At 37.3% G+C, this 17,888-nt stretch overlaps 1 protein-coding gene across 2 annotated transcripts in view; it reads right to left on the bottom strand.

Moving 5' to 3' along the window:
* Nucleotides 1-15,972, bottom strand: part of mpped2 (metallophosphoesterase domain containing 2) — a 68,996-nt gene extending 53,024 nt beyond the window's left edge. The window contains exons 1-2 of one of the 2 annotated variants that reach the window (XM_005807520.2): nucleotides 15,464-15,972; nucleotides 12,600-12,887 (exon numbers count right to left, since the gene is read on the bottom strand). In XM_005807520.2, the coding sequence (XP_005807577.1) occupies nucleotides 12,600-12,712 (113 nt within the window). In that variant the 5' untranslated portion in view covers nucleotides 12,713-12,887; nucleotides 15,464-15,972. Of the gene's footprint in view, nucleotides 1-12,599; nucleotides 12,888-13,916; nucleotides 14,082-15,463 lie in introns of those variants that run through there. The other variant, XM_023332988.1, reaches the window with a different exon arrangement.
* Nucleotides 15,973-17,888: the final 1,916 nt, after the last annotated feature.

Raw genomic sequence — 17,888 nt, 5'->3', positions numbered from 1 at the left:
CGAGAAAATAGGGTCAGAGGTCAGCCGCAGCTCGCTCCCTCAAAAGCTGAACACTAAACTCATGCTGCAGATAAGAAAGTTGTTGTTTCTGGCTGTTGAAGCTCTTTTCCAAGAATGATGATACATCTCTATGTTTCAAAGATGAAATTTCTGTTCAAAGTTTATGCAAAAGTGTCTCCAAGCAAGCTGTGCATCACATTCATATCTATCTGGATTAACGGATCGATGTTTCTGTCTGCTTTGCTGTAAAAACCTCCAGCTAGTAGACAAGCAGATAACTCAATATTTCTGCTTAATCTTCCACATGCGGATAGAAGAACCTAACTTGTCGCAGATGTTCCCAGGAGCTTGCTTTAAAAGAAATTATATTCAAGATAGCAGCCATTTTTCCAAGATGAATGCCTTGGTTGTCAAGGAAAATATATTTTTGACTTTTGGTAACAAAACATGCATAAGTGGATCTATAGAAATAATATTAGCCACTGCTTACAAAAAAGTTAAATTCACTTACCATAACAAGAATCTTAGCTCCACAAAAACAATAAACATATAAAAGAATTAGCAGAAGCCAACAGGAACTGCTAATCAGAAAACAAAATAACGAAACCGCTCAGCATGTCAAAGAGTGCATAGACTCCAGATGAAAGCGAACAGAAACTTAATGTTGCATTATTTACTCTAAAATAACCACAAGATTCAGATCTAGTGGTTTTGTTTGAAACAGGAACAGTTGTTGTATAATTGTGACAGGAATCTGTTAAACAAATACATCTTCTCACTCTGTAATAACAAATTGATTTATAATTTTGCACAAACATATTTTCAATCATGACTGAAGCAAAGATTTACGTTTCCCGCTTCATTATCAGTATCTGGCCATTTTAGCTTAAGCTGCTCTAACAATAAGGATTAAAAGCTTAAATTTATCATCATGTCTCATTCAGATAATTTGGATCAACAAATGCATGTAATCCAACTATGCTTTTAAACGTTTTTATCGTTTCTGGCAACTGAGCTGAAACAGCTGTTGATGACGCTAATATTGCTACCAAATTGTGGTAATAGTAAAAACACAGAGTTGATTTTCATCAGTTTTACAGCAAACACCTTAAATAAAACAGAATTTATCAGTTTAACTTCTTCATCTTTTGTTGATGGCAGATAAAAGAACCGAAAAAATGTTGTAAAACGGTGCAGAAGTACATCTGTACTTCATCATCTCTGTGAAAACTTAACGCAATTTGACATTTATGTGGTCGGTTTGCTAAAAGAATGAGAAAATGCAAAATCCCAAATTAACCGGAGTCAAAACATTCAATCTTTTTCACAAGGCTGGTTCTGACTTTATCGCGTTTTTCAGAAGAAACATCAAAACACAACGTTCCCCCATTTCCTCTGTGTATCCCCAGCATCAGTCCGCCTTCCCCCTCCTCCCACCCTCCAACACACACACACACACACACACCCACACACACACGCGCCAGCGTGCATGGCTCACTCTTCCAAACTGCAATACCATTTCTCCGAGAGGAGCACACGGAGCGCCTCTCTTATCTTCTGCGTTTCAGCTGTCTGCGCTAATTCAATAAACTCCAGAGGAACAAAATGAACACAGAAATAACAGAGAGAGGGTTGCTGGTGGGGCGAGCAGAGAGAGAGAGAGAGAGAGAGAGAGTGAAAGGTGGGAGACGAGAACAAGCAGGAAAATCTGGGGCAAATTGTGATGTAGAGTTATTAGGATAAAAAATAGCTGATTTTTAAATAAATTAGAGCCAGAATTGATTTTCAGGGGTTGTGAAACTGAAAGGCGGTGTTGTGCGGCGGCACCACCCCCCATGCCATCCGTTCAGCTCGTGCATGTCCTCCTCATCCCTTCCCATAATGGCACAGTGCAGCACACACAAAGACTCTGTCGGAATATCAGCACCGGAGGAACCTTCCGGCGCTGCGCTGGGAAATAAATTGCTTCTGTTAATGCCCCTTTCATTATGGCACAGCCCTTAATTGTGCTGCTGACAGTCTGCCTGGCTGCAGGGCTGATGGGAGGAAGGATGAGGCCAAGAGCCGAGCAGCAGCTGAAGGCAGAGAGAATAAAGCGACTCCGTGTTCACCTGGATGGACCAGAAAACAGCAGCTGTGATTTCCAGAGAGGCACTTATCAGGATCTTTCTCTCTTTTTTTTTTTATTTTGAAAATGCTGATTTTTCCTTTTTTTTCATTTCCAGGTCTATAAAATGAGCAGCAGATTTTGCTCCAGTTAAAAAAGAAGCGAAAGTATTCAGGCCCCTTTAAATTTTTACACTGTCACTGCAGCCATTTGCTAAAAAAAAGTTCATAGTATTTCTCATGAATGAATGTAAACTTAGCATTCCACCTGGACAGAAAGAAATTGAAATATAGAAATGTTTGCACATTTATTACAAAGGAAAAAGTGAAATATCACATGGTCATAAGCATTCGGAGTTAAAAATTTAAAGGTGTAGGAATAATTTCCATACCCATTATAATTATTTATCAAAGCATACTGCTGTCTGATGCATTTAGGGACCAAATACAATAGTGGGACGTTTCAGTTTCAGATGTACCAATACACTTTTTTCACTTCCAATTCAGATACAGTTATCTGAGGTTTAGTATCGGCCAATACCAATCCGATACAAAATTGACTTTAAACATTTCTTTTTTTTTATATATGGAGATAAATGTACATAATTACAAATTTATTTAATAACTGCATCAATAGCTTCATATGTTTGGTCAAACATGTAAAAACTTTAATTTGTTCAGTCAGCGCAATTAGGAGAATAACAGCCAATATAAAATCAATGATAAAGAAATTGAAAAAAAAAGGTTGACTATTTTGGTCAAACATGTAAAAATAAACAGCAACAAACTTCATTCAAATGGTTCAGAAAGTGCAGTTAGGAATAATAAATATAATGTAAAATAAATAAAGCGCGACACTGATCAGAGCACAAAGCATAGAACTAGACTGACTAGAACTGCCATTATGGATGAAACACATTGTCACCGATATCCGATATCAAGATCGATACAGATATTAACATCGAATTGGGGCATGTCTGGTTTTAAAGCATTTAATGAAAACAGGGAAGGTTTATATATATATATATATATATATATATATATATATATATATATATATATATATATATATATATATATATATATACATACACAGTACACAGTGTATATATATATATATGTACGCACAGGGGTTCCCCTGTCAGGCCACCAAGCTTTATTTGCCCCCCCGCCAGGCTACGCCTTGTTTGTTTATGTTAAATTGCCGTTTTTATCCACCACTAATTGACAGCAAACATGGCTTAAAAAGTATCTTTGATGAAACAGTTGAAGGTACAATGGCAACATAATATCAGGGAATCTGAGGTCAGGTGTCTCTTTTTTTATCACTTCCTGTCTCTACTTGTTTACACGCCAACAACTTCATCCAATAAAACCACAAGTCATAAATAATCAAAAAACGTTGGACGCTTTCTTTCTCTGATGTCCAAGGAACAGTGGAGACTAGCCGCGGCTAGATGAGACAGAGTGCTAGCTAGCTAGCATAGATGTTAGCAGATATTAACACCAAACTTTTGTGTATGATGCTATATTTATGCCACTAACCTGAGCTTGCAGTGAGACCAATGTTAGCCCATATATCTTTGTGGATAAAGAATAATGTGAGACGTAGGTTTGTAGACGGACCAGAGTTTACGTTTTTTGGTCCAATTCACATCTTCCCAAATGAAATAGACTTTCTAGACAACAAACTGGAGTTCAATAAAAGTGGACTAAACAGTGCTGGTGTGAATGCACCTTATGTTTCTTCTGACTTGTTGAATAAAAGAAAGAGCAATCTGGAAAAGCTAATGCAGCTGCATATTACATTGAGCATAATTCAACCAACAAAATACCAAGTAAATGAAAAGAAAACACTCTGCAGAAAGATCCCTTTGGGGTTACATTTACCCACAGATCTCAGAACTAAGTTAATCATCAATTTTACTGGAGAAGTATAACAGAAAACAAGAATTTACAGAAAAACCTTTAACAAGTGTTAGAGTCTTGAAAAAGCCATCTGTCAGGTCAAACTAAACATGCTTTAAGCTGCACAAATAAAGACTTGTCATGTTGACAAGTTGCAGGCTCAGAGCGCTGTGCTTCTATTACATGTTTGAGGTGGAAGTGACATCATCGGGGACCTGTGCCTCGCCACGCCGTGCCAGGTTCAAGAGGCTCAGAGGGACAAAATCTCAAAGGCATCAAAAGGACTTAATCTTCCATGAAAAAAACAAAACAAAAAAATAAATAAAAAATAGGTCCTGTGTAGTGTCAACCATCACTTAACCCACAACATCACCATCAACTCCATCATCGCAGACCTGCCAGACTCCAGCAGCAGGTCAGAGGGCGGAGAGGGAACTTAATCAAAGGTTCTCCTGTTACAAAATCCCCTCCGCTCCTGCCGACAAGCAGCGGCAGGCCAACAGAAACAAAATAAAAGCTACAAAATGAAAGCAGAGAGCTAAAAACAGGTTTAAGGTGATAAATTGGATGCTTCTTTTAATGGTTTATTTATTTTCAGTCCAGAAATGTCCTCTAAAGTGAAAGTAAAAGCACATTGTGACTAATATTCATGGGTTAGTACTGTCCAATTAGTTTGGTGTGCACAAAACAATTGCAATTAAGGATGAACTTGAAAGAACTACAACTGTTTATATCGTTCTGGTTTTCATTTGCTGTTTAAATTGGATTTGTCTGTTGATTTATTTTTATGTATATTTAGAAATACATATTTACACAGGGGTAATAATACATCCAGCTCAAGATGAGGCAACCTTACATTTAAAGCAAGATTTTTAAAAAAAAAAAAAACTTGTTTTACCAACTTTAAAACATATGAATTCGGTGCAGAATATCCCAATCCATGTTTGACTTCTCTAATTTCTGCAGTTTTCAAATAGGATCCCATTAATAAAACTCTAGTACCAAAAACAGCATAATTACTTGCATCTCTATTAGGGTTTAAACAATTAATCAAATTAATCGCAATACTCGATTACTGAAATGATTTGCAACTAATTTAGCAATTGAATAATCATTAACTGGAGTATACAAACTCAAAAAAATGCACTTATATATTGCATTTAAGATAAAAACATCTTTGTCTGTAAATATGTTTCAACCAAAACTCCTCAAATAGCAGCTTGAGCTTCATTCAATTATTATTAACGGAATGCCATGTTGTTGCATTTTACACAATAGAATGTTCATTTTATTTTTTTTTTAAAAAGAAAAACTTTTAGTATTTATTTCTTCTAGTATTATACTTCTAGTATTGTATATTGTGGTTAAATGAAAAATCTGTACAATGCACCATTTTTTTATCTGATTGATTAATCGTCAGAATTATCGATTAATCAATTACTAAAATAATCGTTTGTTTCAATATAAAGAATAAAGGGTTTTTTGCAGCCAGAGCTGTGTTTTAGTAAATCTTTTAGTGTAGCTAGGTCACATTTCACTCATCAGCATAGCTCATATTTTGAAATAGAAAAAACATTGTTAAAGTAGAAGTGTTTGTTCATTCTCTACTTAAGCTAATAATTAGCATATATGACTTCATGTTTTGTTTTTTAACAATGAAGCTTTTTTGACAGAGTTGTAATGTTGACTAACATGCAGTTCCTAAATATGGGTTGTAAAACCCTGGGAAATTTTGATCAAATTATTTCTGTATGGCAGAAAATCCAAAGAACAGAAAAATGTATTAATGGAGAGCCAAAATAAATTTTCTTTTCAGTAACTGTGTTCAAAATCCATCCAATACTTTATGACAAGAACGATGGCACATAAAAATACCCTAAAGGAGCAGAGAGTTGAAAATGAATGGGGTGCCGCCCGGTATCATCGTCAAATGATGCATAATCATGCTCTCCACATTTATATTCAGAGGACAGGAATAATTAATAGGGCATCTGAAGTAAAGGGAGAGAGAATCTGGATATTTTAGAGAAGATTGTGCAGATCTGTATAGTAAAATAACGGTTTTATGTTCAGGTTAATTGGATTTAAAGGGCTAAACTTTGGACTTGGATGTTTTTGGGAGTCAGATTTCTCTGTTTATATGCAAGTGGGGATTCTGTGTAAATAAATAAAAGCAGTGGAAGTTTGGGCTGTGGTATACAGAAGAAGAAAAATCCCATGTCTGCATCGGACCAGAACCAAGTTTAGTCCACTGCTCCTCTAAGAATGCACAGACAAGAAACAAGCAGGCTAAAAGCTAGAGTTGGTAGTTTTTAGACCAAAAGACGGCTTGTTATTGATTCCATCTAGATATAAGAAACACCCCATACGACTGCAGGACGAGAGAAAATTACACAAAACTAAACATCTTTTTGACATTTATATTTTATGCTAAATATTAAATTATTATGACATAAATCATCATATTTTATGGTTATTCTTAAGCAGCGTTCTATTCTTTGATTGCAGCATATTATATATAGAAAATATAAACTTGTTCCTTTTAGTAACTTCTACCAATAATTTCCTAATTCTTTAATCAATAAAGTAATTACCACCTTATTGGTCACAAACGTTCTCCAAAGGAATCATTTTTAGTAAGAAGGGTAGTTTTCCAAAGGCCTAATCATACAGGCTAATCAAACTCCAAGAGCCAAAGGTTCAGGTAAATTAAACTACAAATAACTTAAAGTTCAGGGTAATCAAACTCCACTTACTAAAGGTTAATCAAACTCCAAATAGATAAAAGTTCAGGCTAATCAAAGCCCAAGAGGGCTGAACTTCAAGGGTAATATGTTGAGAATTTGCTTTAACAATAAAAAAACAAGTTTACATGATTTGACATTAGTCCACATGTGAAGCGTAGTTCTAGATTTAGCCACCTGGTCCCTCCTTCAAATAACTTAATGACAGAACAAAGTTCCCACTTGAACAGAATCACTTTAATCTGGAAATTTAAGACTTTAGCTTGATGCAATTAAAACAATTTTTGCATGAAGAGATTTAACCGCAAAACATCCAAGCATAATCCAACCAGTTTCACTTGATTAATTACATGTTATTTAATATTTGGATCGCTTATTCTGAAATGAATCGCTTTTAAAATAGAAAGGTTTATATTTCCACTTAATTGAAGGTAAAAGGTATTTTACTTTAGGCAAAAGTAAAGTAGATCAGTAAAAGATAAATTAAGGCCCTTTGGAAGGTCATATTAGGCTCTCTTTTTATAATAAGAGATGTTTAAAGAATTAATTACAGCACAATAAATCAACAAGTTAATTGACCATGAACATAATCATTAGTAGCTAGCTGGACTATTAGGATTAAATCCATGGAGAAAATCCCTTGAGAACAAAGCCAGAGGAAATTAAACGCTTGTTTGAAATGTTTATTTTCAGAAAACACCAGAATAGTTTGCTGTAAACATTTTTGGGACATTCCTTTTTTTAATCCGAGCTCCCTGACTGCATCTCGGCCAAATCCGGCTCGATTAGATCCCCAACTGGAAGCATATGCTCCAAGTTGCTGAGCGTTTCGTTTCACAAGACGACGACAAAAAGGAGAGGGAACAAAAATACAGACGGCGCGGAAAAATAAACTGACAAACAGGGCCAGACTGGGTCGTCCCATGCTCCGAAGAAAACCCGCTCTGACTTCAGGGTCACGTTCCGAGGCATTAGCGTCTATCTGCGGCTCTCTGTGAGCATGCACGGCTGCCTACGTGCTCCACATGCGTGTTTTCACCACACAAAAGGTACCGCTGTACCCCCTTTTTGGAGAAATCTCAATATTTCTGTCTGAGAGGGAAGGGAAAACATTAGACGTAGGATTAAATTTCCAAAAAGAAAAAAAAATGTCTTTCATTTTCTGTCAGAGAAGCTCGCATTTTATTTCCCCCCTGAATGCGGCGAACGAAGGAGAGGAACGACTCGGATCATTATCCGGGAAATCTAAACAAGCCTTTGCTTTCCTCGAACAGAGCTCTTATTCTATAAGCACTTGAACATGGAGGGGGGGATGGGCTCAGAGACACGTGTGTGTCTCTCAGGGTGTGTGTGTGTGTGTGTGTCATCGCATGGCTCCTAGGTTGAGTCAAAGAATGACAGGGTAAAACACTGCAGGCTCTGTGGAACCCAGGAAACAGCCTAATGTATTTATCCAAACACATATCTGCTGAGAGGCCCCTCTGCTTCCATACAACCGCCCCATCGACACACACTTCACCTCCGAACACAACGAACGAGGAATAAAAAAAATTCAACAGGACTGCACAAAAAGCAAAGGAATCAATTTATATTTTAAAAAATCCCAAAATTTTTCCAAGAAACCGGAAATGTAAAGGTTTCACTAATCCAACGCCTGCAGATTTGCAGCTTAATGCATCCAAAAGAAGCAATAAGAAGAGCTCCGGTTTACGGCGTCAACCTTAAGGCAGCATCACCTTCAATCTGCCTTTATGTGCTGCAGCGAAAATAAACCGTCTGCAGATGACACTGCAGTTTTTTAAGAAAAGCTTTAAGCATTTTCTTCTTACAAGTCCCAAAAATAAATCTGCACACGTTTTAAAAGATGAACAACCAACTTAGTCAAAATGCACAATCATCGGCAAAATCTGTTTCTTCTTTACTGGCTTTGCTTTGATTTACAAGCTTCGTTTTCTTTAACCGTAAAATTATGCAAATTGGAATTCCGGGGACAAAAATCCGCCTAACGAAAACACGTCAATTTAAAAAAGATTTTCACTTTTCACATCAGACACGTCATGTGATCAACAATCAGATGTTACTACTGGCAGAAATTACAAAGAAGATGACAGGAAGTGGTTAGAGGATGACGGCACCGTTTTTAATGACTTGTGAAAAACTGGTTCATGCGTAATTTTAATTGAGTTTTTTATTTAATGGAAACAGAATTGCAAAATTTTTTGAGATTATCAACAAAGTTTTGTGCACATTTGTCATGGAAACGCAGCTAGTGTTATGATTGCAGCTCCACCACCATTTTAGTTACTTTGTTATTGCTGTAGCCTGTCTGCCATGTTGCTGTAAACAGCTACTGAGTGTACGCCTTTTAATAGCAGAACCAATGTATTAGAAGGTTTTAAAATGCTGCAACTTTCCATTATATCATTCTTTAGGTTTTAAGGTTTTATTAGATGTACAGAATTTCTGCAGGTTTGACCAACTCAAAAATAAAACTTTTTAAGACCTTTATAAGACCATGATGAATGAAATTTAAGACGCATACAAAAGATGATAAACTTACTCATGGATGTAAAAAAAAAAAGCTAGCTAAGCTACCAGCTAGCTAGCGGTAGCCTCAACCGCCTCAAGTCACAGAGTGCAACGAATACGTCTGTGCTTGACTCAAACTTTAGCCTGACCGAAATAAAATGGACACTGAAGTCTCTGTAAACAAAATTGTCCATCAAAAAAGTGTCTAGTTGAGACCAAAACACCAGACTCAAGAGTTTTGCGATCCAGTTTTTGGTAGAAAGTAGGGCTGAAACGATTCCTCGAGTGATTCGAGTACCTCGATTATTAAAATTCCTCAAGGAAAATTTATCTGCCTCGAAGCTTCGTTAAATTATATTTCATTATTTAGCACACTGTGTTCCGGCCGGGTTATTACTTGCGTTGCACAGAGCTCTCACTTCCGCCTGAGTTGTAAAGCAACCAAAACTTCCAATGTGCAAAATGGGAAAGTCGCAAAATGACCAGCACTTCTTATCATGAACTTTAATTGAACTTGAAAATCTGAGCAGACGCTGCATAGCAACCAGACCCACCTTGCTGTTTTTACCAAAACAAACTACAAAATAATCAAAACAGTGAAATTTCAGCAAAGATTACATTTCTTAGAGTTCATATTACAGCACAGGCACTTTGTTACTTTTGTTTTATCTAAAACAGAAAAACAGAAGGTGCCCACCTTCATATTAAATCCTCTGACCTGGTTTATGAACTCTTACAAAAACCATTGACATAACAGAGCTTGAAAGGGTTACGTTTGTCTCCTTCTCCACATTCGGCACTCACTGTGCTGGCAGCGAAAATCTGCAGCTGAGGAATTCCCAAAACAACACAGTGCCACATTTGTGCACGCTTCCGAACGCCAAGAGGAAGGTAAGGCTCCAATTTAGCTGTTTACATAATTCCATCTCCCTAAAATAATCCTGTTTACAAGAACAGAGTGAATAGTGGGAACCATAAGAACCAAAAGAACAATGCTTAAAAAAACTGAAACTGTAGAAAGCAGTTAAAACTTGTGGCCAGGCGCTGTGACTGCCAAAAGTGAAGCTGTGCAGCTGGTCGATCTTTCAGCTCTGAAGTCTGCTGAGAGCTCATCATCCAACCCTGATTCAGTCCAAATTTATTCAAGAATCTAAACTTTCATTCAACAGGCTTTAAATCTGTTCAGATGCATTGTTTCTGCACCCTGAACAATTAAACTTTAACATATTTCCGCCACAAAAATTACAAGCATTCTTTTGAAGGGCTGCTAACCGCTAAACCACAACAGAAGCTTTTATAACATGCTGGAAGCAAAATATATTTGAACTGTGTGGTCATACTTTAGTTATCTTTAATAGAGCTGCAGCTAAAGGTCATTCTAAAGTGCCAGTTTTTTTTTTGTCTGATTGATTAATTTTCAGAAAATCGACAGAATTTGAACCAGGTGGAGCTAAAAATGCTATTTGAATAGTTCTAGGGAGAACACATTTACAGACCAAGAAGATTTTTTCATCTTAAATGGAAAATTTAAGGGCTGTCTAAACTTTTTGTACAGCTTTGGCTTAATTACAGCTCTCTGTATGTGGTTTTTTCAGCAAACTTTCTTTTTTTGTCTGTGTCTAAATTAGTTAATGATTATTTAAATAATTCAATTCAATTCAAGTTCAATAAAACTTAAAATGCCACAAAAATGCTCGGCTAAACACAAAGGGTCAAACAGCTGAAAAACGGGCTGGTTTTAAGACAAAAACAGCTCCGATGTGTGTAAAAGCAGAGAGGGTTAACAGGTCGCATCGCAGAGACCCGCTAATGAGAAGCCCAACTTTACCACATCCGACCAGCGCGGCCACAAGCAACCGATACAGTAAATATGTGCATCTTAATGACAACCAGGCAAAAACTGCGGTGATGCATAGGCAGAAAAAAGGTAGAATACAGAGAAGCTTTGGCTTGTATCGGCAACAGAGCACCTTTCTCCAGTTTTTGGTGACTGTCTTTACAAGTCAGATAATAATGAAGGAGTCCAACAGGTTTTTCCAAGTCAGAACTCCTGATTTTTCTAGACTTGTTCTCAAACTTTTATTTTTTTCCAGAAACTTCTCACACTCTGTATTTCTACTGTTTCCAGGAAAGGCCAGAGACAACTGGACGGATAAATGGAAGAATAACTCAAACATTTCAATCAAACTCCATACTGTTCCAGACTTTTGTTTAATTGCTGTTTAAAACATTAAAAACAAACAACTGACACTTTTAAACTTTATAATCAGAGCTTCTCTCTCTGAGCTTCTGTTAAATGTACTTTACATCATCCTGATTGGACTCCTGTTTGAGCTCATTCTGTCCACGCGTTTTTATTTTAGGGCTGCAACTAATGATTGTTTTAGTAATCGATTACTCTATCAATTGTTATCACGAATAATCTGATAAAAAAAAGTTCATTAAGCTTTTCTTTTGCAGCATTAAAAATGCAATGAATAATGCAAATTAAGTAAAAGTTGCTTTTTTAAATAAGAAAATCATTTTATTGCCTAAATTGCAACAAATGCATTCCTTTACTGAACACTTGACCATTTGTGGCAAAGGATGCATCTACATGTGGAAAGTTCATAATTTTCTGCATGACTTAAAATCAATACAGTTTAGGGCTAGTATGTTAAATATTTGAATTATTATTTTTACATAATTTGAATAAGGTGAAGCTAAAATTTTGGGTATAACATTTATAGACTACGAAGGTTTTTTTATTTCATATTAAATGCAGAATATTTATATCTTTTGTACATTTTTGGTTTATTTACTGCTCTGAGAATGTTGGTCTTTCATCAAATGTATTTTTAGAGTTTGTTTAATCCAGTTAACAATTAATCAAATACTAAATTAATTAACGATTATTTCAATAATCGATTACAAGATCATTAAAGATCAGTGGAGTATGTCCTCTACGTGATTCTTTGCTAATTAAGAGGAAAGTGGCGCAGAAGTTTTTTAGCATCTCTTATTTCCATAATTGATTAATCACGCTTAATCATTCCAGCCTTGAGTGTATTAGTCCATTTACAGGAAATATTTTGTCACAAAATGCAACACATGACCACTTCATGCAGCAATTTGGAAGCAACAGGCAAACTAAGGATCAGAGAAGTAAGTCTTATACTTCATTTGTTGCCTTTGCAGAGAGAAAGTTAGTAAATAATCGATTAATCACGATTATTTCAGCCCTAGTTTATTGTTGTATTTGTCTGAACCTGCAGGTGTGCTAGACATCGAACAAAAGTTTCCAACTTGTAAAATAAATGCTTGTGCACTTACATGTGGACATGTGGAGGTTGGAAGCGGCTCTGGTTGATGTTGTAATGCGTGAAGGCCTGCGTGGGGTTGGAGCTGTACTCGTCCACCGTGATGGTCACTTTGCCATGAGCCATCCTTCCGCCGTTTGGACATGAGACGCCGTTCGTTCACCGGGATTCAGCAACGAGCCGTGCGGCGGTCATCCTTCGGAGCCGCTCGGTAAGCCCAGGAAGTCTCCCAGCAGCAGGAGCGGCAGCGGGGCCGGCTGTGGCTTCCCGGCCGATCGACTCGACCAACACACGCTGCAGTCTGCACAAACGAGAACAGAGCAACGCAAAAATGTTAAGTTCAGGGATTCAGACTAAAAAACATTGTAAAAAAAAAACTTCCAAATATTTTCTACAAAAGGTCCTAAAAAGAAGAGACTGTCCAGGAATGTTAGCAACATTAACCTAAAGGTTTTACCAGATTTCTTCTTAGGGCAAAAAAGAAAAGAAAAATTACTATGGATTTAATCTCAAATGCACAAGGATATTTTATTTAAAATATCTAAAAACAGAAACACATGAAACAGGCTGATTTCTGCACACAACAAAAACAAAAGTGATTCCAATCCCAAAACTGATAGATCAATCAATCAATCAATCAATCATGCATGAACTTAAACTTACCCTAAAAAGGGTAGCTTTTTAGGGTAAAAGCTACCCTAAAATGTTAAATTCAGGTACTCAGAGATAAATGCTACAGTAAAAGTTTGGAGACTAAAAAGGCACAAAAAAATACCAGCATTTTCTACGAAGCTCCTAAAAAAATGAGATTATACAGGAATGTTAACAAAATTAAGCTAAACGTTCTTCAATACTTTTTCAACTGCATCAACTTCTGAGAGAAAAAGACGCAAAAATGTTAAATTCAATGATTCTGAGATAAACAATAAGTCAAGGCTTGGAGACTAGAGCAAACATTTTTAAAAAACAACATTTTCTACAAAAGCTCCTGAATAGATGAGATTACACAGGAATGTTAACACAATTAAGCCAAAACTTTTACCATAATTAGAAAACCATAACTACTCTAGATGCAATCTCAAATTCAGAGGTCTATTAAATTTAAAATATCTAAAAAAAGAACAATGCATTCATTAATCTTCAGCAAATCCACGTGTGAAACAGGTTGATTTCTGCACCAACCAACACAAAAGTGACTCCAATTCCAAACTGATGCAATCAAAATCAATCAATCAGGAGAGATCTGGCGTCTTTACGGTTTTATTTATAAATAAATCTGTTTAAAAGCTGTAAAATGTTGCAGGACAAGATAAAGAGCGACGTCTCTCACCCGGCTGTCCTGCGCGCCTCCTTTCACTCTGACCTTCCTAACTGTGGCAACGTGGCCGTACCGTGGGTGTTTTATACCAGACATCCTCATGCTCCCACACCTCAAAGGGTAAAAACATGTCAAAAAAAACAAAAATCGGCCTTTTTCTCCCCCCATAAGGCGTAAAACGATAGAATGCAGTGAATAAGTTGAAGCAAACCCCTCAAAATTGGCCTATTTTATAAAAAAAAATCATGGATTTATGTTTTCTGGGTTAGTGGGATGCTACTTCCTATGATGCATGTAGTTAATTTTAGAATGAGGAAAACACATTTATTCAGATTGGCATAATGAAACCCGTACATTGAAGTCGTTTAAATAGAAACATTACAGCATGTGAATCAAGAACTGTGCTTTTAAGATTGATTTAGCTTCAAAGAAAAGCTATAAATTTCACCAAGGCGATTACTTCCCTCAACCCTTGGGGGCAACTTTATGTTTCTACCTGTGTACACTGAACGTTAACAGCAAATGATCACAAATTTTCTGATTTTTTCATCTCTTAAGGGCCAGGTTTAGCATTTAAAGTCAATTTTATGAGAGTATTATCTGAGCTTTAAGTGCTAAAAACTGCCAGGAACATTGATTTACATTTTCTGTCAATTTGCATAGATGATAGTGCAGATGAAAAAAATATATATAATTTTTATTTATTTGTTTGAAAATAGATTAATGCAAATACATGCTAATTGGATTTAATCTGAGCATGTCTGGGAATGTCAAAAACACTGATTATGATTTAATATTTCAGGATACGTGTCAATATACAATTTAAAATTATTAAAGAAAGGATGCATACTGCCTAGTTTAAGGAGCAAATGGGAAGTATGTAAAAGGAAAAAATTAAAACTTGACATTTTCTCCACTATTTTTATCAACACAATCAAAGTTATAGTTATATAAGAAAAAATAACTTTGGCGGGTTAAAATATGATGCAAAAGCTGCACTGTAGTAGATAAATTAATGTTATGTTTATATTTTTTCAGTATGCAGCGTGTCTCTCTGTAGTGTCCATGCTCTCGTCTGTTCCTCTCTACCTTATGGCTACAGTAGCAGCAGCAGCGACTAGCTCTGTAGCTTAGCCTGCTAAATTGTATTATTATGCACGCTGAAACTGGAGCTTCTTTCTGGCAGCACAATAAACAGAGAGCCTGGCAGCTAACTTCTCACTCCGGTAAGCAGAAGGAAGCGGCGGAGGGGGGCAGAAGGCGAATAAAATTCACCCATTTCACCATGCAGACACGGCGTGAGCTATACTACACAGCCGCTTGCAGCATGCAAAGAAAGAAAACTCCGTTCCCCCTTGAACTCTGATCCGTGAATAATATTAATAAATAATAAATTTAAAATAACCCAGAGGTGGTGAGTGTCAAAGCGCCGCCTCGGTAACCTCTGGCTCCTTCCTCGTAAATGACAAGCCACCTTTAAACCGACGGCTTTGTGTCAGGAATTCCTCCCCTCCCTCCCCGTCTCTGCCTCCGCGGCAGAGGCTGAAAGGTTGCGCTACCTTCGGGCTGGAGGTTTTTCCGTTTCCCCCTCCTCTCTGGGTGTTGCAGCCGGCCGGAGAACGGGAGTCGGGTCGGAAAGGGTCGCCCTCTACGCGGTGGAAGCAGAAGAAGAAGAAGAAGCGGCGGTTGAAGAAGCAGAAGAAGAAGAAGCAGCGGAGGGACTCGGGTCCATGCGGCGGAGACTCCTGCGCGCAGCGCGAGGCGCGACCGTTGGCGTTGGGGGAGGCTGGGCCGGGGCAGGAACCTTCGACCCGGCGGGACCTCGGCTGGCTCTGGTGGAAAGAACCCAGACCGGGAGGAGAGCGAGAGGTAGCGAGCCGGAGCGGAGGGCGAGAGACACTGACAGTTAGCGGGGGAGAGAGAGAGCGAGCAGCCGCGGTGTGTCGGAGGGGGAGCCGGAGTGCAGTGAGTCGGAGCTGCCACTGGGGTCAGAGAGCAGGAGCGAGCACAACATCCCCCCTACCCCACAACCCGCCGGCCGCGCGCCTTTACCGGCGGGCACACGCGCTGCGAGGGAGGGGTGGGGGTAGGGTGGGGGGGGGCGCTAAGTGGCGCCGCGTTCTGCCTCTGCTGCGTTCACTTGCCGTCGAAAATCACACTACCTACATCCATTGGAGGCCATAAATGACTGTCCAAACGCAGGTGCATCTCGGTACCATTGAAAATTACTGAAATGTTCATTTATTTCACGAATTCAAGCACAAAAACTTAAAGTTATTCAGTAGGTTTAATACTCAGGCTAAGGAAAAGAGTTACAGTCACTGAAAAAAACAGGACGCAAAAATCGTACACAAGTAAGAGTAGCATCCAAAAAATTACTGAAGAGTGAAAAGTATTTGATAAAAAGTATACTCAATTACCATTTTTTTTTTCAATAAAAAGCAAAAACTGCAGGTGTGTGTGGTGCGTTTTTGGTTAAAACATTTTTGTTTTTCATTTATCTTTTGAATTAAGTTTTATGAAATCAAATCTAGCAGGAGAAATAAAGATTCAAGTTAATTGTCTAGAGCCATGAAGCACAGCAAAGTACTCTGATGTGTGAAATCACTTCTAAATAGTAACTTCCTACCCTGGCTGAGGAAAGAAATTAAAACTTTTAGTCTGACTTTGGTCAGGATGAATTAGCCCTCGCATTGCACAGGTGTTTGTTGAATTCAGCTCAGAATGATGAATTTTACTCCACCTTTCAAAGTGTTTGTGGAAAAACCACCAGCAGAGACACAATTCACCTGTGCACTGCAAAAACACAGTCTTACCATGTATTTTTGTCATTTCTAGTGCAAATATCTAAGTAGACGTAAAATAAGACAAAATTAACTTACAAGTAACTTTTCAGCAAAAATATGAGCTTACTTTGAGTCAATAATTTATTAACATTGATGAAAAAGTTCTAGACAGCCATTTTTCCTATTATTTATTTCCTTAAGATGTATTGGTGTAAAAGCGCATTTAAAAAATTTATTTTTTCGCTTAAAACATGGGAAATATCTTGGTATCAGTGAAATAATCTCAGAGTGGGACAAGTACTTTTATTTAAATCAAAATTAAGGAATTGCTGACTGAAAGCAAGCTCACATATCTTGCTGAAAAATAACTTGTAAGTTAGTTTTGTCTTATTTCAAGTGTGATAAGATATTTTCACTAGAATCTAGTGAAAATAGTTTCTGGTAAGGTTTTGTGTTTTTGCAGTTTACATCTATTTTTCATCCCAATGTTGTTCTTATATTAAAATCCTCCAACAAAAAACCAGTTGGTCTTTTGCCATTGCCTCTGCAAGAGTCAGAAAATCATCAGATTTGGAAAGTTACCACAAACTAAAGTACAGATGACACCAAAAACATGGAGCTCCAAAGCGATGTTCTGTTTTATGTGTCGGCTTTATATTATTACACTTTGTTTTCAACATAACTCACTTTGATAACTGCGTAGTTGAGCTGGAATACTTCCTATTAGGATTACAGATGTGTGGGAAACTGGAGCTGAAGTGAACGCATCGGTGTAAAATAATCCATGATAGGAAGACGGCGCGGCCCCTTTGGGTTTACATCTAAACAATGCTAATTAGTACATGTGGGAATCAATCCCGCAACCTGAAATGAGGCAACACAGTTTCCAAACTGGGTGAAACTAGCAACTTGCTGACTGGGTATAAAAACAGCATTTTGATAGTTTTTTATGAAACGTTTGCCTTTGATTTCTTTCTGACTATTAAATTGACTGATTTTAGAACTTTATTTTAAAGTGTTTACATTTGTTTTGTTGTTTTTCATAAAACCATTATTAGAAGAAATGTTTTGGCTTTCAGTTTTAATTATTTTTTTTAAGTCAATTATTTTAGATTCACCAATCTGCGTCCTGCAAGTCACCATGTTATGATGGACTGAATTCAACAGCACCTCATATTTTGCTAAATTTATGTGTAGA

Source organism: Xiphophorus maculatus, chromosome 4 (genome assembly GCF_002775205.1).
Source record: "Xiphophorus maculatus strain JP 163 A chromosome 4, X_maculatus-5.0-male, whole genome shotgun sequence".
NCBI classification, from domain to species: Eukaryota; Metazoa; Chordata; class Actinopteri; order Cyprinodontiformes; family Poeciliidae; genus Xiphophorus; species Xiphophorus maculatus.
Note: the sequence above shows the minus strand (reverse complement) of the source record. Positions and strands in the feature narration are given on the sequence as shown.